This window comes from Vitis riparia, chromosome 13 (genome assembly GCF_004353265.1).
Source record: "Vitis riparia cultivar Riparia Gloire de Montpellier isolate 1030 chromosome 13, EGFV_Vit.rip_1.0, whole genome shotgun sequence".
Classification (NCBI taxonomy): Eukaryota; Viridiplantae; Streptophyta; class Magnoliopsida; order Vitales; family Vitaceae; genus Vitis; species Vitis riparia.
Window position 1 is genome coordinate 3,880,038 of NC_048443.1, and position 20,262 is coordinate 3,900,299.

At 34.3% G+C, this 20,262-nt stretch overlaps 3 protein-coding genes across 7 annotated transcripts in view; all 3 read right to left on the bottom strand.

The window, feature by feature from the left end:
* On the bottom strand, window positions 1-3,587 carry LOC117927579. Of its 2 annotated transcripts, none has more exons than XM_034847172.1 (2): window positions 3,490-3,587; window positions 1-2,864 (listed from the first exon to the last, which is right to left on the bottom strand). In XM_034847172.1, the coding sequence occupies exon 2, from the start codon at window positions 1,874-1,876 to the stop codon at window positions 359-361; it is 1,518 nt and encodes a 505-aa protein (XP_034703063.1). In that variant the 5' UTR covers window positions 1,877-2,864; window positions 3,490-3,587; the 3' UTR covers window positions 1-358. The 2 variants fall into 2 exon arrangements, with proteins under 2 accessions (XP_034703063.1, XP_034703064.1); XM_034847173.1 differs by having other exon boundaries at window positions 1-2,859; window positions 3,490-3,574.
* Window positions 2,031-2,607, bottom strand: LOC117927926. The gene is made up of 2 exons (XM_034847657.1): window positions 2,159-2,607; window positions 2,031-2,097 (listed from the first exon to the last, which is right to left on the bottom strand). The coding sequence occupies exons 1-2, from the start codon at window positions 2,605-2,607 to the stop codon at window positions 2,031-2,033; spliced, it is 516 nt and encodes a 171-aa protein (XP_034703548.1).
* Window positions 3,588-6,360: 2,773 nt separating the features above from the next.
* Window positions 6,361-20,262, bottom strand: part of LOC117928689 (putative disease resistance RPP13-like protein 1) — a 28,122-nt gene continuing 14,220 nt past the window's right edge. Inside the window, exons 2-8 of one of the 4 annotated variants that reach the window (XR_004653633.1) lie at window positions 13,082-13,811; window positions 11,186-11,426; window positions 9,121-9,319; window positions 8,482-8,540; window positions 7,876-8,001; window positions 7,036-7,168; window positions 6,361-6,899 (exon numbers count right to left, since the gene is read on the bottom strand). Coding sequence is in view for 1 of the 4 variants with exons in the window: in XM_034848668.1 (XP_034704559.1) it covers window positions 13,129-13,811 (683 nt within the window). In the remaining 3 variants the exon portion in view is untranslated. Of the gene's footprint in view, window positions 6,900-7,035; window positions 7,169-7,875; window positions 8,002-8,481; window positions 8,541-9,120; window positions 9,320-9,627; window positions 9,823-11,185; window positions 11,427-13,081; window positions 13,812-20,262 lie in introns of those variants that run through there. The other 3 variants (XR_004653634.1, XR_004653635.1, XM_034848668.1) reach the window with 3 other exon arrangements.

Genomic DNA, 20,262 nt, shown 5'->3' on the forward strand with positions numbered 1-20,262 from the left:
AAAATTTAACGTGGAACCCTTCAGTGTGAAGGGAAACCACAAACTCAAAGCAATCTCCATTATGCATTATGTTCCAAATACAACACTTTCCCCCCTAAAACATAAGAAAGGAAATTTAGCATGGAACCCTCGAGTGCAAAGGGTAACCACAAACTCAAAACAATATTCCATTATGCGTACATATTCGGAATACAACACTTTCCCCTCTAAATCATAACAGAGGAACTCCCTTCTTGAGAAACAATTCTTCTAAAATGCAAGCATGAAGCTTCTTCTCAATTAATTGAGAGAATGACTATGAATATGGATGGAAACTTGCAAAGCTCCAGGCAAATGGCAATGAGAAAACATAGAGCTCTTAAGCCCAAGATGAAATCTGTCCTACCTCAACTTCCTTTGAGAAAGGAACCCATTCTGAGGTTGGTGGGTACATCAGGCTCTCTGAAGTATAAAAGAAACTTGAGTCCCAATGTTGAGTAAATGGCTCAAGATTGTCATCTACTTCATATGGAATCCCATTGAGGGCATCAGTATCAGCACCAACTCCACAAAGCATACCATCGAAGGCCTCAGAGAGGACTTGAACTGACAAGTGAATCTGATGTGGGGTAGATGAAGTAACTTCAGCACGGACATCCTCTGTCTGCCACAAAATCCAAATTCCATGAGCAAAGCCCTCAGGGTCAATACGGTATTGGCCAGAGAAGCCAATTTCCTTGATGACCTGGTCTGCATCACCACCAGAAATCTTTGGTTCAAGAAGAACTACTATGGATGGCTCGTGTAGTTTGATTAGATCCTTTATAGCTCGCATGAACTTGAGCTCACCTGCTCCACGACAATTCCAACATAGAAGTTTCTTTGGATGAGGTTCAGGGATGGCTTTTGAGACGTTCTGGTATGTTCCTGCCTGTCCTTTTGGCAAAGGGTGCATATTGTGATTGGTTTTGGAGGGACTGAAGCTTATGCTGTGATGATTTGCCTTTCCAGTAGGCAAGGGTGAGATGCTCACGCTAATTTCAATGTCTGAAATAGCTGAATCAATGCTGAAGACTGTTGGACTGCTTTCAGTGCTCAGCTCCTGAAATAGTTGAACCAATCCTGGTATGCTCTTTATTTTTCGCTGTTTTGTTGAGCGCTGCATCACTTCAGAATGGAACTGGATGGTGGCATCTGGCATAGGAGAAAGCTGAGGAATGGCACTCTGTTTTGAGGGTTGTGGCTGGTTCAAACTGAGTGATGTAGGGGCTGTGCAGGATGCATTCTTCATAACTAAATTACTGCACCGGGGGGACCAGATTTCAGTGGGTGTAGAAGTGGTGCGGAAAGAAGCTGGTAGTGGCAGATAAACCTCATCATCTTGTGTTGGTTGCTGGCCCTTGCTGAAAGAGGAAGCTACAACTTTGGATGAAGATAATGTTGAGGAAAGAAGTGGGGAAGAGGTGTGGGGTTTCTGCACTTGCTTCAACGAGTCTTGTGGCTGCTTGACTGACATAGGATTACACAATCTAGACAACACTTTAGGTTCTACAGATGCCTCCACATGGTTGGAAAGGGTTTCCTCCGGCATTGACAGCTTTGTTGCCGCAATTGGCAAAGCTGCAGACAAGGATTTACCCTCTCCAGCTTTGGGACATTGCTTTTGCCCCAATTTAGATCCAATGTTCTTCCCATTGTAAGAAGAGCTTGTACTCACAGAAGTGTGCTCAGATTTCCCTTTCGAAGGCTTGGGTTCAACAGCTGGATCAAGATGATTTTCTAGTTCAAGAACACTGAACCTTGAACCTGATGATGACAATCCGGTTCCAATCATAGCTTTCTCTTTTGGGACCTTAGGACCCTGTGATCCTGAATCTGTTTTGTTTTTTGCGGGCATTTGCGCTGCCAACAGGGAACTCGAAGCCAAGTGGCATCAATGGAGGTATTTCTGTTGTTGGAGGCCACATTTTGTGAAGCATTAGGGGCTCCAAGGGGATTCGGGTGTACAAACTTTGTATGTGAAGAGGAATAAGAATGGGTTGGATTGGCAATCAGGGGCGGGCATGGAGAATAATCCTGCTGCAGTTGCTCAACATAACCCTCATATTCAATCTTCTGCTGGAGTTCACCAAGCTTAATTTGGGGAAGAAGTGAGTGCTTTAAATCTACTTCAACGCACATTCGCGCAAATCTGCCTCTTGCTTGTTTTTCAGTAATGGGGTCAATCTTGATAGTTCTGCCAATAGCTGCTCCAATCTGGAACAGCACCTCCTTGTCATAATATTCTATGGGGAGTTCAGGAAGGCGAACCCAAACCTTAGCATGAGTGATGGTGGCCTCTGAAGGCTTGAAGTTAGGAACCCATGGACGAAGAGAGATATAGTAGCCGTGGATCAGCCATGGAACCCCTTTAAACACCTTGATATAATCTGTAGGGAGCGAAAATTTTAGCAAGAAAAATCCATAGCCAAGGTCAATGATGTCCACTGTTCCCTCAAGAGACCAAAGGCGATGAAGATGAGCTTGGCAGTATTGCAACCCGACCTTTCTGCCAAGGACTTTGGCAATAAGGGAGTATTTCCATGGTGCACTTAGGTTTTCCTTTTCGGTTGAAGAAAGCTTGATCATTGGGATATTGCAACTGGTATCACCACTGCAATCATCCAAGGTATCTGATTTATGGATCGTAGGGGCCTCATGAGCAGGAGTCCCTTTGCTGGGTGGCTTGGGGGTAGGGTTGATGGAGGTTGGGTGATGCTGGCATGTGCTTTTGAAACATTAGACCAAGCCAGAGCCTTACTGTTCTCCTGCATTTCATTCTGTAAGGTAAGAGCTTCATCGTATTCACTGATCATTAAGGTGTTGACCTGCGTTCCCATGCTGACCTTATCATCAGAAGAAATGAAGAACATTAAGACAGCTTAAAAACAAAATATAACAATAAAAAAGGGAATACGAGATACTTAACAAAAACATCAATCTGGGTTAACCATCCAGCAATTCTAGATTAACAAACACAAGATAGCTGCAACTTCCATCATACCAATAACAATTTTGCCTGAGCAGAACATATCATTAACCTAAACTTCAGTAATTGAAGAAAGAAAACTCTTAAAACTCCATAAAACTCCAATCATTCACCACAATAAAGAAATCCCCAATTTCATTTGGGTGTTCCTAATGGGATCTAACCATTGAGGAATTGATTTTCAAATATTGTCACCCCACTGGGCTAAACCAAGTTGCAGTGAACAAAGAAACCCATCACAGTTGTTTTCTTCATGGATTGTGTGATAATTAAGCCACAAAAACAAACAAAAAGCACTTCAAAAAGACATGACCCGGATATGATTTCCTCATCAAAGAATGTAGTCACGCACCAACCTAGGATACCATAAATGAACATGTTAACAGATCCAACATGGTTACAAGTGCATTATGGCTGCACAGGAGAAGAAAAAGCAAGCTGGGTTTCTTTCTTGGCAACCAAACAGGAGGGTATGCACTTACCTAAGATCTTGGTGCTTTCTCTGCTTCCTCCTGATTCACCTTTCTCTTCCTCCTCTCTTATGTTTTCCTCACCATTTATTGTGGTTTATTCTTCCTTTCTCGCTCTTCGCTTTTACTAGTTTAGTCTTTTCTAGTGTCCTTTGTGTCATTAAAAAAACTGACAGTTCAAATCATTGGTTGTTTTCTTCTTGATTTAATAAATAAGAAAAACATTCATAAACAACGTTTGAATATAAAAGAGAAAAGAATTCCTCACAAAGTGAATATTAAAAATTTTATTAAAATTGTAATTTTATGGATTAATTTAATCCATTTTCTTTGAGATTTTGATTAAATATATCTAATAAAAAATAAATAAAAATAATAAAATGAATATTTAATAAAATTTCAAATTTATAATAATCAGATATATTTAATCGAAACAAAAATCTTAAAAAAGATGAATGAAATTAATCCTAATTTTAATTAAATAATTATAATATAGGTATACTCATCAGGATTATTTTAATTATTTTTTATTTTTTATTTTTATATGTATATTTTTTTATGAGTTATTATTTTTAATTTTTATTTCCATTGTTTTTATTATTTTTATTTTTAAAATTTAAAAAGGAAAAAAGAGAATAAGATATATTTATTAAAAAATGGAAATATAAAAATAAATTTCATATAAAATTATAAAAAGTTATTTAAAAGAAAAGAAAGAAAAAGGGAGAAACTTGGTCAACAAGTTTTCAAAAAAATAACAAATAAAATAATAAATAAAAACAGAAGACTTTCCTCCCTCTTTCTTATGCTTCTGTCCTACCATTCTCTCTCATGCCGTCTCTCCCCACTTTTTCTTTTTTTCCTACTCTCCCGAAGCTTTTTATAAATTATATATATATATAAAATTAAATATCTTTAAAAACATTTAAAAATATTTTTTAAAGAACACTTCATATAAATATATCAATGTTAGTCGTGAAATACTATATATCAATGCAGATGATGCATTGAACAATTTATGCCACAAATTATTGTATCTTAGGATAACTAATGCGGGATTATTTTGCTCATCAAGATCATCCGATACAACAAAATTTGAATTCAATAAATAATGAGTCACACATGCATTTAACACGTGACATATATTCAAAAGATGACACATCGCTCAATCCTAAACGGGATACATATTTACCATATCAATCAAACAATGTTAGTTATCTCTTTAAATCATTTGAAGATAATCGTGATTGATGAAGTAAATCGTGAATTTGTATTATTAAAATCATAGTCAAACATATTTAGAAATGATGTTAATTATTCTCGTACATAGATAATTGAAAATGTTACACAAATATAATTTAAGGAGAATATTTAATAAATAGCATAATTAAACACATCTCAAACAAATTCTTCTATATTCATAAGCTCCATTTAATTCTACAGAAGGATCAATAATTTAGGAAAAGTGACAAGTACCATAAAAAAAAAAAACTTGCACAAGAAGGGGGAGAAAAATCAATAATTTAGGAACATAAAACTTGCACAAGAAGGTGTATCCCAATCATCACCCATAAAGTGATGAAAAGTGGAAATGCTTTTTATCATGCATGAATTTATCCATCATCATATATGAAAAGGATCAAAGATCCTTTACCTCCATTTCATTTTGATGATGGACAAATATAATTCGAGGGTTTTTCTTTTACCAAAAAGCGATGGCATTAATTTACTTTATGTTTGTTTCTCAAGAATACACGCGGAAAAAAATAGAAGGAATGAAAAAGTAAATGTAAACAAAAAAATATGATTAAAGGTAGTAAATTATATTAGAAAATTATAATTATAGTTAATAAATTATTTTTATTTATCATTTTAAATTTGTTTTAGCACTTTGGTAAAAATATTAAATAATTTAAAAAGATTATTTTTTCCCTTTCTTTTGTATCTCTATTCAATGATCCAACTTTTGTCACACGCCTTAATATTTGGATGCTAGATATGATACCAAATTAGTGCCTTCCCATTTTCCTATAACTTATTTTTATTGAAAAAGGGAATTTTTTTTTTTTTCATTCCTCAATTTAAATATCATTGCAATTAAATGTCACTTTTTTCCATAAATACAAAATTCATATCAAAATCTTATAAAAAATTATTTGTCACAAATATATGATGTGATTAAATATACTATTTTCTATGAATATAAATTTCATCTCAAAAAAAATCTTTTTTGATATAAAAATAAATTTGTTAAAAAATCTTCTTGTGGCTAAAATTATGTTCGCAAAGTAAAATTTATTGTAGTGAATGAAACAAATGTCCTTATTGATTTTGTCAAAACACAAACTCTTGGAATGATAAATCGATTTAATAACTTCATATATATGCCTTTATAAACAATAAGGATACTTCAAATATTGTAAAGCTATCTTGAGTTCGGGAAAGTATTTAGCAAAGGAAAAAATGATTTTCTCATATTTGGTTTACTATGAAAAATGGAAAAATGTGAAATATAATTAAAATTACTAAGAAACTTTTATGTTTCTAAATTATTATTATTATTATTATTAGAAGAGTTAAATAAGTTAAATGAGTCTAAATACGATATAAAAATAATTTATTGACTTTATATCAATTTTTATTATTTTTTATTTTTTTCCTCACATTTTCTCTCAAATTTTTTGGGAATCAAATATAGTGAAAAAACATTTTATTAAATAAAAAGTTGTTTCCCCACTAATTTGAGCAAGAACAACAAAGTCCTTTCCTCTCATATAAATAATTCAATAGATCAAGGAAGTATTTGTAACATCAAGTGGTAAGTAAAATAAACATATATGAATATATTTTCAACTGCATATAAGAGGAATGAACTCAATCATATCTGCTTTGAAAGTTTGAAAACAGATCACTTCTACTGAGAATGCAACAAGTTTTAAGATTTGGAATGACCTCACAAGAAGTTGAATCTCTAAGACACTGAACATCCTACCTATCATATACAAATAGCAATATCTCATCATAAAACATCTCCCAAGAGAGAATAGAAGATGCATGGTTTGTGGGAACAACATATGTGTACATGGGAAACAGTGAAAGAAACTTGCCATCAATGGAGGTTTTCAACAACTGCAGATGTTGGAGAGATGTGAAGTGGCTGCCATTTTAGTTGACATATAAATCAGTTATGATGAGAATGACTTTCTTTCATGGGCCAAGGCTAATGCTTGCCATCTTTTCATGGGAGCTTAAAAACAAAAAACAAAACTGAATAGCTTGTTCTGATGGTCAAGTCATCCAGTTAATTGGAGTGTGCGTGATATTCTGCGCCAAATTTGTAGCAACTATGAGAACCCCAATCATTGAATTGCACATCCAAGTATTCCATGAACAAGCTGCCATATATGAGGCACATTTACAACCTAAAAATAAATAAATAAAGGAATCAGAAAGACAAGATTTCGTTGCACACAATAGAATTGAATACCCACTTCTAAAAATAATTATAGCAGAAGAATGCAAGCGTGGAAACAAGTGCAATCCAATATATATTCATACCTTATGAACAGTTGAAAGGGACATCTGAGGAATTTTGAGTTCCTAGACAGCATGGAGCAAGATATAAAACCCCAGTAAAATGGGAAATGAAGGAAGGAAAGTATTTGAGAAATCCATTGAGTTGGGCAGAAGCCTGCAAGTGATGAAGTGCAATACAATGTTCATAAACCAATGCTAAAATTCAATCTTAAAGTGAAAAAACAATTGTCTTAGGATATGCACCTCCAACAAACTGCTTTTGTTAAGGACCTACTTAATATCTTACCTACTTAATATCATTACTCCGCTTTTCCAAATTTAAAAGCATTTCTCTTAATTTTTCCTGTCAAGATTACCATGTCAGGATGTGCTGCTAGAGAAACCCGATAAAATTTCCATTTATAATAGCCTCTCATTTCCTCAAGTTAGGGATTGAGAATTAAGTTATTAGAATCAACATACATTTCAGTTTGCATGTTTGTTCTCCTTTTGGAGTCCAGTGTTGGATCAGGGTACCATGTAATGGAAGTCAACAAAAAGCATTCATTTGATGATAGGCTCTTCTACAATGATAGAAAGCAGGATTGCTTACACATGGTTTTATGGGAACAGAAGATCTTAATTAAAGGTGGCAGAAATCTATCTGAATACTACTATCCCAAGACTGAAGGCAAGGGATATACAGATCATTAGCAAAATATCAATCTAAGTTCCACCTGCATATAATTTCCAAGAAATATCAGCATGGTGCCAGTATGGATGTTCATATCATCCACTTGGATTCCAGCTAATTAACGATGAACTAATTAATAAAAAAGAAGAGAATACTCTTCCCACATCTTTCCATGCAGAATGGTGTACCTAAGTCCCATGCAAGAGAGGAGAACTTGGAAGTGTATCATTTGCTTATCTCTTCCATATGATTCCACGTCTTTATGATTCTACATCACCTTCCAACAAGCTATCTCTATTGGCAAAATCTCCATCCTAGGAACAAGTAGTTGTAATTGCATTATCATATTTCACAAAATCAAGAACCAAAAACTCCAAAACAAAATTGCATGGCAGAGTTAATTTCCTGTCTGGGATAGGTTTTAGATCCAATTTGCCACCTTTTCATTGCATTGAAATTCCAAAATTAGATTACTACTGAAATTGAGTTGTTGAAATGAAAGAAATGGTTTTGTTCAGAGAAGAGATAACAAAACTCATAATCATCTAAGACACTCTTTCAGTCTTATCATAATTATCTTGACCATCAATGCGTCTAGACACCAATGGAATAGGATGCATATGATAACCTCCATACCATACTTTAAATATAAAGCAGTCTACATAAGCAAAGAAATTTCTTCAATGTGTAAGCAAAAAGACCATCTGCTTTTATCTTGATGATTCTAATAGTTTAGTATGTGAATTTTTACTATAAGGCAAAACATGTTATTTTTCATAAAGTAGAAGAGATACCTATCGAAAGCAGGGCACTTTGCGGCGGTTAGTACATTTGTCAGAGCCTTTCATTTTATCTGAAAATTTTCAGAACACAAAAATGTAACATCTCTTATGGATGGTTTCCCTACATGAGCTTTGCTAGAAAGATCTTTCCATTTTCTCTTTGACACATCATACTAGCAGAAATTAAATATTATATCAAGTAACAAAAGAATTCAAGTGCACAACCTTCCTCTGCTAATGATATTAGTTAAAGATGCTTTAGATGCTTATTTTAGTAAATTTTGATTGTGGAATCACAAATGCATGGATATGAAGCCACTATGGATGTTCATATCAGCCACTTAAATTCCAGCTACAGAACCTGACAATCAATAGGAGAATCACTTTACATGCCTGATTAAGCTCTTCCCATACAAAAGGGCATACCAAAGTCCTATGCAAGAGAGAAGAATGGGAAAGTGTATTAACATGATCAAAGTCTCCAACCTAGGAACAAGCATGTGTAAATGTATCCACATGTTTCACAAAAAAGAGAAACAAAAAATCAAAACTAAATTATATGGAAAGGTTGATATAATTTCCTCTCTGAGATAGGTTTTAATATAAAAGTGAATTTGTGGTAGGTTAATAGAAACTATCCAATTTGCTTACCTTTTCATTGCACTGGAGTTCCAAAAGTTTAGAACCTCTGATTTAATTTTGACTTCTGAAAGGCTGATTAACCATCTTTTACTTCCCCGACAGAATGCACCCCGACATGCTTCAATGGTGCCTCCTTCAAATGAACCTCTCATTGTTATGCAGGTACAAGTACTTCTTTCAAATTCTTAAATGATGCCCAATGTGGAAGCTGCATAAGATGAAGAGGAAGACATGTTTAAAGTTTAAAGAACTTTATTAAATTATAGTTTTCACATATAGAAGAAGCTGATGAAACAATTAAATCATATGTATTACCTTTTAATTTTGGAGTTAATATTACTTTTTAATTTCATAGAGTTTAGAAATAAATTGAAAAGGAAATAGACAAAAATAAAAGAAGCAAGGATGATTTAAAATATTCGGAATGTAAAGTAGAACTAAAATTCAGAAAGGATCTAAGTAGTGTTGATGAATTGAAAGAAGTGAGTATGTTGAAAGAAATGAAAAGTATAACAATAGAAAACAATATCTCAACATTAAAATGGCTACCTTGAAGGTCAAAAGCAAGCAACAACGGAACATTTGATAATCTTTGTACCATACTTTAAAAGATAGAGCAACCTCTCATTTCTTGAAAATGTTCTACTCCATAAATAGTTGGTGAAATATATTGTAGGATATGCAAATGCATTTTGAAGGTTTAACCTTGACCTAGATGCAATAGCTTTCATTAGTTCATCAAGCACATGAACCATTTCTCTTTGTTTAGAATCTCAACAATAACAATTTTTTCCCTGTTATTTGATTCATAAGCTTATTCTCAATGATTGGAAATTTGAAGTACATAAGCAAAAATATAAGTTGAATGTGTAGGCAAAAGGATCCTCTGCTTTTCTTATGATGATTCTAACAATTCAGTATGTTTCTTTGGATATAACATAATAGTTCATCCCTTTACATAATTACTCAATCTAGAACAACAAATGCACGATGACTTTGTTAACATTAATATACCTTCCAAGAAATGGGGCACTAGCAATGACAATCCTTAAGCAAAGTACTAAACTTTTGTTTGGAGCAAGATCATGGAATCAATGCAATGACAATGCCTTATGGATTCTAGACCACTAGTAGTGACCAAAGATGCCTAGGATGGAAATATTGAGCAATGAAAAAAAAATCTGAACAAGAACAATAGACTATAAGTTGTCCTAACATTATGAGATTCAAAGCATTTGGATCCACATTTAGGTGTGGGAAGCATTCCTGGAAAAAAGATTTGTTACCCCCAATTGAAGCCCATTGTATGTGAATTCTTACTACAAGGCAAAGCATAGCATTTTTTAGAAAATAGAAGACATACCTAATCGAGAGTAAAGTAATTGCAACTACTAATACTTTTTCCAAAACCCTCCATTCCATCTAAAATTTTTCAAAACATTCAAATGTAACATCTCTAGATGAAATATATGCCTACATGTCCTTCACTGGGTAGGAAAAGTTTGTTGTTTTTGTGGTACCATACTTGCAAATATCAAGAAGTGCACAACCTTCTCTACCAATGATATTAATTGGATGCTTTAGATGCATCAATTTTCGAAAAATGAGAAGTTTGTAAAAAAATCACAACATAGAACCTATAGACACTTGTTGAGAGCAAAGTCTCAAGTAATAATAGAAAAATGATTCGTAAATTTTTTGCAAAATCCATCAAAAATTTCATAGCCACTATGTTTGGTTTATGCTTGTCAAGGCCTTATCTTATCCCATTTCCCTGATTTTGAACTCTATACTAAGTCACCGTAGCTTATCCCCACATATTCCAAGCACTGCTGAAAGAAAACATCAACACCAATCAAATTTTGATGTTGCCTAAGTTAAACATCATGCTTTTCTCCAAAAATGATCTTAATGAATTTTTTTTTAGCAAATTTAGGGAGAAACATGTTTTTTTTATTAACTTTAAGGAGTGAATTGATTCTCTAGAAGGTAGAAATTATCTTGATATGTGAACTATTACCAAAGAAAATAAATTACACCTTCAAAAAGTAGAATTGTAGAAGAAGAATGGTACCTAATTGGAAATAGGCACTTTGTTGCTATGAATACGTTTGTTGAACCCTTTGCCATATTTGAAGAATCTAAAGTGGATGTCTTGGAATTAGGAATCATTTGTCTACATGAGCTTTACGAGGATGATTTTTCCATTTGCTCCCTACATTTTGATGTGCTTGCAAAAACCAAGTAGAAAATCAAGGAAGCCAACAATTCTGGTAGACAACCTTCCTCAATCAACAACAAGATAGTAGACACTCCTGCATCCAAAAATTCTTCATGGCGTGAATAGTTTTGCAATGACTTGTTATATTTACATATGCCAACATATATAGAATTAGGAAGGGACAAGTTGTTTACAAAAGCAACTTGAAAATCAATATCCCAACAAATTATAACCAAGGAACAAGCTCACCTAGTCACTAAACTACTAAAAGTTGTTTGAGTTTATTAACACCTATATTCACATATAATACTAAACTTTCCAAAAAAATGACTATTATTGGAGAGAGTTCACTATAAGAAAGTAGTAAATATATATATTGGTACAATTTTCACAAAATTATATGATTTCAAAGAAAGTATATCGGGGCTTGTGGTCGTCTTATGAATCATAGGTATAATTGATTTTTGGGTTTAAAGGAGAACACACTTAATGGGGTTTGCCTTATCCCATTTCAATGACTTAAGCTTGATGTGGAATCACCTAAACTTCTTTTAAAAGATATTAAACATTGTCCATCAAAATCAACTCACATGTCTAATGCCCCTTTTTTAATGTACATGTTTACCTTATAATATGGATTTTTGATAAAAGTACAGTCAATTTAAAATTAATTTTTTAAAATACAACACATAAGAAAATATTTCAAATTCTATAACATTTTATGTCACATTGAAAGTTGTCTATTGAAGATATATCTTCCACAATTTTCATATCGGTCACTTGTTTTTTAAAAAATTATATTAAAGATGTTTTTTGAAAAAACACTTTCCATATTAAAACTATTAAGAATTCACAACAATTTTGACAACGCTGAAAGTTATCTCTTAAAGAAACACCTTTCACAATTTTTATATTAGCACATATTAAAAATAACTGAATTTTAATAAAAGTGTCTTTTGAAAAAACATTTTTCATATTGAAAGAATTACAAATTTATACTAAAGATGACTTTTGAAAAAAAACTTTCCATATTAAAAATATTGAGGAATTTACGACAGTTTTGGTCATGTTGGAAGTTGTCACTTAAAGAAACAATTTACACAATTTCATATTAGACACACATTGAAATTAAAAAATGAATTTATATTAAAGTTGCCTCTTGAAGTAATATTTTTAGTGATACAAGTTGTTTATCTTTAGTAAAAATTATCTAAACTTAAAAGAAAAAAAGTTCTCTTAAAGTTGTTTTTTGAACAAACAACTTCTATGCATAAGAATATTCCTTTTAAAGTAACAATTTTAATGAAACACACCTAGTAAAAACAAGAGGCTAATAAACATCAAATACAATATTTCCTGATTAAAAATGAAAAACAATATAACAAATTAATGATATAGTTGGTTGCATTTTTTTTCAAGATTAAAATTTGAAAGTGACTTTGGAAATCATTTGGTAACTATTTTTAATTTTTTATAAAATAATTGATAACAAAAAAAATAAAAAAAGAAAAGCAAAATTATAAAAATAGAGAATATAAAATTATATCCAAACTACATCTAAGTGGTGCTTTGTCTTTATTCTTTATTTGAGTGATACCCCCACAAAATATATCTGGACTATCTACTGGACCCCACTTGATGTCTCAAAAATAAGAGAATTATATAAAAGGAAAAAATTAAAGTCTTAAAATATTAGCACCATTAGACGGGGAATTGGTAAATGAAAATAAAACACAAAGCATAAAGTACCTGGGCCAATAAATGCAGAGGAGAGCAAGAGCTTCGATGCAAGGGCCTCATGATAAGATCACCTCCTCATTTTTCGTATCGTCTAAGTCGAACGCTATGCAGGGGATGTGAGAAATGTTGGGCCATTCTTTCCCTTTATCCCTTTGGCACCGTTTCTTCAGCAGAGGACAGTCATCAATTTTAAGACGAGAAAGGGAGGAGGGCAGCCCCTGTTTTGGGAAGGACTTGAGGTTTCCACATTTCGAAATCCACAGAGTTTCAAGAGAGGTGAGGTGCTGAAACCCCTTATTGTCCAGGGATTTCAGATTTGGAAAACCCCCAATTTTAAGGGAGGTGAGAGTGGAGGGCAGAAATCGCTCCTCGGGAAATCTTTCTTTCTCACATCCCTCAATCGTCAGCGTTCTAAGAAAGAGAAGCGTTTGCAAGCCCCAATCCATCTGATTGGCCACGAGTTTGTTGCACTTCCTGATGTGAAGGTCAGATAGATTAGTGGGCAAACCCCCTTCTGGAAATGAATCAATTTCTGGACAATCATCTATATACAAATGTTGAAGGGATGTAAGGAGGGTGTGCATCCCTTGGGGCAGTGACTTGAGCTTTTCGCAGTTACGTATCCAATGCAGTCTTAAATTGGGAGTGGGCAATCCTCCTCGTGGAAAAGATACCAGATTAGGGCAATCAGCTATAGTTAATGACTGGAGAGATGTGAGATCCACGTGGTGAAGTCCATCTGGAATGTAAAGGGACTCCAGATTTGTACATTCCCAAAATTGAAGCATCTCAAGCTTTGTGAAGGAGGCTAATGGAAAGGACGTGAAAGAATCACAATACCATATAGAATTGGTAAGGGAAGCGTAGTGGTTGTGCGTCATATCCTCCTGGAGTGCTAACTCCAATTTCTCACCACTGATAGAAAGTGTCTTCAATGAATCAATGTCCCTGGGCAAGGACCTCAGAGAACACAACTACAATTCCAAGTATTGCAGAGTCGTATTATTTGCATCATTCCCTCTGGTAGGGACTCCAGAATGAGACAGCTCTGATTTCAAGCCTTTCAAGCATGGGTGGCAGCCCATCTCCGAAAAGACAAGACTCTACAGAACTGGATCTCAAGTCTTTAAGAGATGTAAGTTGTGAAGAATGGGTGGCATTTCCTTTAGCTCGGACAACATACACAGACAACTTTACAAGAGAATGCAGTTGCCCAATTCATCTGGTATTTTACAAACTTCCTTATATGCAAGGAAGCCAATGAGGTGAGACTGCCCGCACTCCTAACCATCACATCATCACATTCTCCAACATCAATTCACGAATGGAGGGAGCCATTGGAAGACAACACACCAGCTGCTTGCATTCACTGATCTCAAGTTTTGTTAATTTAGGAAGGTGTTTGGGTAAATCCTTTTTCAGCTTTGGACATTTCTTGATATAAAGCTCCTTCAAACAAGAGAATTCAATTCCACGACAAACCCATTCCTCCCACTCTAACATCTCTTCAAACCTCAGAATCTCTAGGGATCCCAATGGCTTAATTGAAGTTGAACTACAATAGCTATTCCCATACAACTCTACACCTACCTTTCGCACATCAGCCATCTTCACAATACAGAGATCCTTGAGAGACTGTAACTGCCCAAGTGGCGGCAAAGACAAGCAATTTTTACAATCTCTAAGTTGTAAGAAAACTAAATTCATGAACGAAGGATCTTCTAACCATTTTGGAAATTTTATGCCATAGAAGCATTCAATGCTGAGCCTTTTCACCTTGTTATGAGGCTGAAGCTTTTCGAGAACTTTGGTTTGAATCTCCAAGTCACCAACAATCGCATTTGGATCCCATGCAAACACTAAGTCGTCAAGGTCTTCCTTTTTCATCAAATTAACTTCTGTAGCATTCTCCACATTCTCCACATTCTGCAAGTTTAAAATGGAGAGTGCTCCTTGCAGGTGTGCTAGATCTCGTAACTCCCCGAGTCTTGCACCACCATGCTTGCCAACAACAAAAGTAGTCAACATTCGAAGATCTTTTAATCCATTGATTCCCATTGGCATCCCTTCTATTTTTGTTTTAGAAATATCCAAATGACGCAAGTTGATGAGCTTTCCAATCTCGGCCGGTAACTCGGTAAGCCAACGACATTCTGACAAAATCAATGATTGCAAATTCAAAAGCATACCTATTGATATAGGTAACTTCCGAATTTTAGTGTTAGAAAGGTTCAAATACCGCAAATGTTTCAAATTTCCAAATGAATCGGGCAAATAAGTGATATTATAGTAAGATAAGGATAAAACCCGCATACATCTGAATTTCGGCAATACATCGCGTAGGACTTTATCACTGAAGTAGCAAGATGAAACATAACTAGGCTTACTTAATGGTAGGAAGGTCCGTAATTTATCAATTTCATGAAGGCGATCAAATTTCTTGGAGATTTCAAATTCTTCACGATCGTATGACAAATGTCGAGCATTCTTTGAAACATTTTTTTGCTGTCCCATTTCCAATCTGAAACAAAATTCTCCAGATACAAATTGAGCCAAATCGTGAATCAAATCATGCATCACAAACATCGACTTATTATGACCGGATTGTTGAAAGAATGACCTTGATAATAGGTTCTGAAAACATATTTCACCAACATCTTCCATCATCTCCCCTCCTTTCAAGCTACCCACTAAACCTTGCGCCACCCACAACAAAATTAACTCCTCCTTTTGAAATTCATAATCCTTTGGAAAGATGGAACAATATGCAAAGCACTGCTTCACTTTTGTAGGGAGGTAATGGTAACTCAAGTGTAGAGCCGGAAGAATTCTACTTTGTTCTGTTCGTAAATCCCATATTTCGCTGTTCAGCATATCCTTCCAAGTCTTCTCATCTTGTTTACAGCGCAACAGACCTGCCAATGTATTTGCAGCCAAAGGCAAACCGTCACATTTCTTTATTATTTTCCTACCAATAGGTTCCAAGTTTCGGCGGGCATCTGGAGTTACGTTTTCGAAGGCAATGTCTGCAAATAGTGACCAACAATCTTCATCAGAGAGTTTACTAAGATGATGGGAAGAGGTGGTGCGCATAATAGATGCAACATCTTCAAGACGAGTTGTTACCATTACCACACTGCCTTGTGCTCCATTTCTAAAAGGAGCTTGTAAGGTACTCCAGCTATTGGGGTCCTCATTCCATATATCATCCAAAACAAGGAAAAACCTTTTTCCATTCAACTTTTCCTGCAAACTATCTTGTAGTGATTGCAGGGTATTAGAAGTATAAGCTGAATGCCCAGAGACCGACTCCAAAATTGCTTTCGTTATTCCTACCAAATCAAACTGATCAGATACACACACCCAAACTCTGATATCGAAATTGTCCCCTACCCTCTTGTCGTTATAGATCATTTGAGCGAGGGTTGTTTTTCCAACCCCACCCATACCAACAATCGGAATCACCTGAACCTTATCAGCAGTAGCTATTTCATCAGATAGCAACAATCCATGATCTTCTCCTTATCACCAACCCTGCCATAAAACTCAGCCTTATCTATCAAAGAAGTAGTCAACCTTTGTTCAGTCACTGATGACACCCCTCCAACACCCTGTGTCAGATGGAGACCAGACTTTCTTTCTACAATCTCATCTAATTCCCGGGTGATTATCTTGATCTTTTGACCAATCTTCTTATTGAATATCACACCGCTAGGATGAAAAGAGGGGATAAGCTTCCGTACCTTGCTGGTGCTGGTTTGGGGCCCTTGTACCCAACTGCATCGCTTAGCCTCCATGTCAAACTCGTCCAGGACATCTTCGATGTCGTAAGCTAAAGCTTTGAGATCGTCCACCCACCTCTTCACCGCTTCCTCCCGAATCTGCCTCTGCTCAGCATCATGCAGCACTGCTTTGAGATGCAACAAAGTGTTCCTCCACTTCTGGAGCACTGCTGTGTCTACTTTGATCCGGCGTGCATAATCTAACAAAGGGGTAGCCACCAGCTTGTCCAGCACCACCTCAAACAAGGAAGACAGAAACGCCTCCACCACAGCCATCTTTTCTTTGGAATTGAAGGAATCAAAGACTCACAGAGAAATACAACCAGCACGGGAAATGAAGCTTTTGTGGGAAAAGCCTCTGCTTGTGTACAGACATGAAGTAGGGAAAAGGATGAAGAATTCATCCAGCTTTAAATACTGTTTTACCCTTGTCCATTCTTAAGCTCATGCTTACTGTATGGAAGAATGAGAAAACAGAGGAGGGTATTTCAGGAAATTTGTCAAAACTTGACGTCCAAAGCAAATGCCAAAAAAAAAATGTATAAATTGATTTGATTCCCTTGCAAGTGGGGAAAAAAATATTACAAGTGGTCGTACGTAGTAGGGAAAAAAAATAATGTGCCAAATTTGATCCAACTACGAGACACCCAAGATATTTATGCTTTTTCTTTTGTTATTTTTCTATGACTTCAATAAACCAAGGTTATGTTTGGTTCCGATAAGTATTAAGGAAATATTTTAAAAATATTAAAAGAAAATTATTTACAAATCAAATCAAAATATCACCCTTCCTCACAATGAAAGTACAAAAAAAAAAAAGAAGGGTTCTTTAAGAACTTCCACAAATTATACAATTCTAAAGAACTGTTCTACACGGTTCAATATTGAGAAGAATGGTCAATTAATATTGAAATAAGGAAAGAAAATACAATGCATGCTTTTGATATATCTTGAATGAATAAAGCAATCAGGAAAAGGGAGTGTCACATGGGTGTGTCTGCACAACAAGCAACCAAATTGCTTTATTGCTGTCCACACTGATTTTAGGTTTCAAAATTACTCAGTCCAGCTGTTATGGGGCCAATTTTTTCACACATGCTTGTCTTGGTGAAGTGATATAGAAGGAATTTTTAATTGTTTAAACCAAAATTAGTAATTTAACTTTAATGCCTCTTATCATACTTGTATATAACTATGATAATGAATTAATTAATTATATAACCAAAAAAGAGGCGACCTACTTCTTTTGTTTTTGTTTTTATTTTTTTGTTTCATTGGGTGTACATAGAGAGTGACCCATATTCTCATCATATTAAATAAGATATTTTTTTGAGTTTGAAAGACAAAAGACCCGTAAAATGTATTCTAATATATTATTCATCTAGGTTTTTTGACAAATTAATAGAAACATATTTAATAGTTGGAATGGTATATAAAAACCTGTTTGAGACTCATTCTGATGGGATTATAGTACTTCTTAATACTTGTACGTATGATTAACAAAGTTATTAAAATCACTTTTTAGAATTAAAGAATCTTTTGATTCTTAAACTAGCATTTAATATGTGTTTCTTTAAAAAATTATTTTTCTTACATAATATATTACTAAAAATGTTATAAAAAAATTTATATAAGATACAAATACCTAGTGGATTCAAACTTGATTTTTTAACATAAAATCAATCAAAATATGGAAATTCAAATATTCGTAGAGATTAAAATCTCTACGCAAGCACTTAAGCACTCCAAGCAGCAATTGAGCATTCGAGGGGTTTTAGTGATCAGGTGCTAAGGAGTTTTTAAAGTTGTTTTTAAAAACATTTTTTCTAATTTAAAACATACGATTCACACCATACTTTAACTCACTCCAATTCGCCTTTTCCATATCTTTTTATAGTTACCTATGTTATCCCAATTAATTGTACAACAATCTTAAGTCTTGAATCTTCAAAAAAGGTCTAATGATAAAAAAATTAGGAACAAAATTGTCAACTCTTAATCACTTAACCTAATATATCAACAATTCTAAGTTTTTAAATTCATAGGATCTCTTCATCATGAATTCTAGAATTTCTTTTGTTATTCTCATAACATCAAATTGATCATACAAACAAACCCAAACTCTCACACCAAAATGGTTCCCCACCCTCTCATCATTGTAGATGGTCTAAGCAAGGGTTCTTTCCAATCACATCCATGCTAACAATGGAAATTACAAAGACTCTATTATTCATAGTTGTTTCATCCAACATTAGCAATCAATAATCTTCTCCTTATTAGCATCTGTACTATAAACCTAAGTCTCATCCACCAAAGAAGTAGTTTGTAACTTTTCTTTTGTGGCAAATGAAATCCCTCATAAACCTTTCCTCAATTGAAGATCATATTAAAGGAACTATCAAAGGAAACACAAAATCAAGTGCATAAAAGGTTGGAAGACACTTCCATAAATATTTTTATAAATCTAAAAATAAATTTAAGTATTTTCAATTAAAACAACAAAATTTTGTTTAAAAAAAAATAGCTTTAAGTCAAAACCGTAGTTGGTGTCTACAGTTTTGCTTGTTTAAAACAAAATTAAAACTAAAATTACCCACTACTATTTTGTCACATTAAAAAAGGTAAAAAAATTAGGCCACATAGATGCATATGTGATTGAAAAAAACCAATTGGGAATTATTTTGGCCAAAAATCTAGGATATGGACTGTTTTTTTAAATGAATTATTTTTGCTCAAAACTCCATTCAAAAGCTAAACCTTTTCTTCTTTTCTGTCATTTCCTATCTTTTCCTAGTTTCCTTCTCTTATCCTTCATTTTCCTCAATTTTTTTACACTGAAATTAAAAAGAAAAAAAATGTTACAAGGTACATCTCCAAGCTTTAGGGCATGATCTACGATAGCACCTGCCAGTGCAGCAGTGAACAGTCATGACCAAAAAAATGGAAAAGAAACTCTGTTAGGGTTTTGAATGAGTAGATGCTGAGAGATTAACCAAGAAGGTATTTTAACCCTTTCATTTGTAAAATTTACTATTTAAAAGAAAAAAGTGAATTTGTGAAGAATTTAAGTGGATGTGTTAATAAATTCTCTTTTCCATATGCTAACAATGGGTTGAACAAGTGGGTCATGGGGTAATTGAGGACTTTATTGGCATTGCCATACCCATACATCCATCAATTTCAATATATGGGTCCCCTATATTGGACCATTCACAATAATGATTCAGAATTGGTAGATTGCATGGAAGTTCTTGGCATTGTGGAGTCCACAAAGCGCGTGAATGACTTGACTAATAGAAAAGCAAGATTGATCACTGATACCTTCTTGTTACTAAATTTCAATTTCAATGAAAAAGTATTCTTCAGTTATTTTCTCTAGAATCTTAAGAGTCTGCTCCATTCAAATTA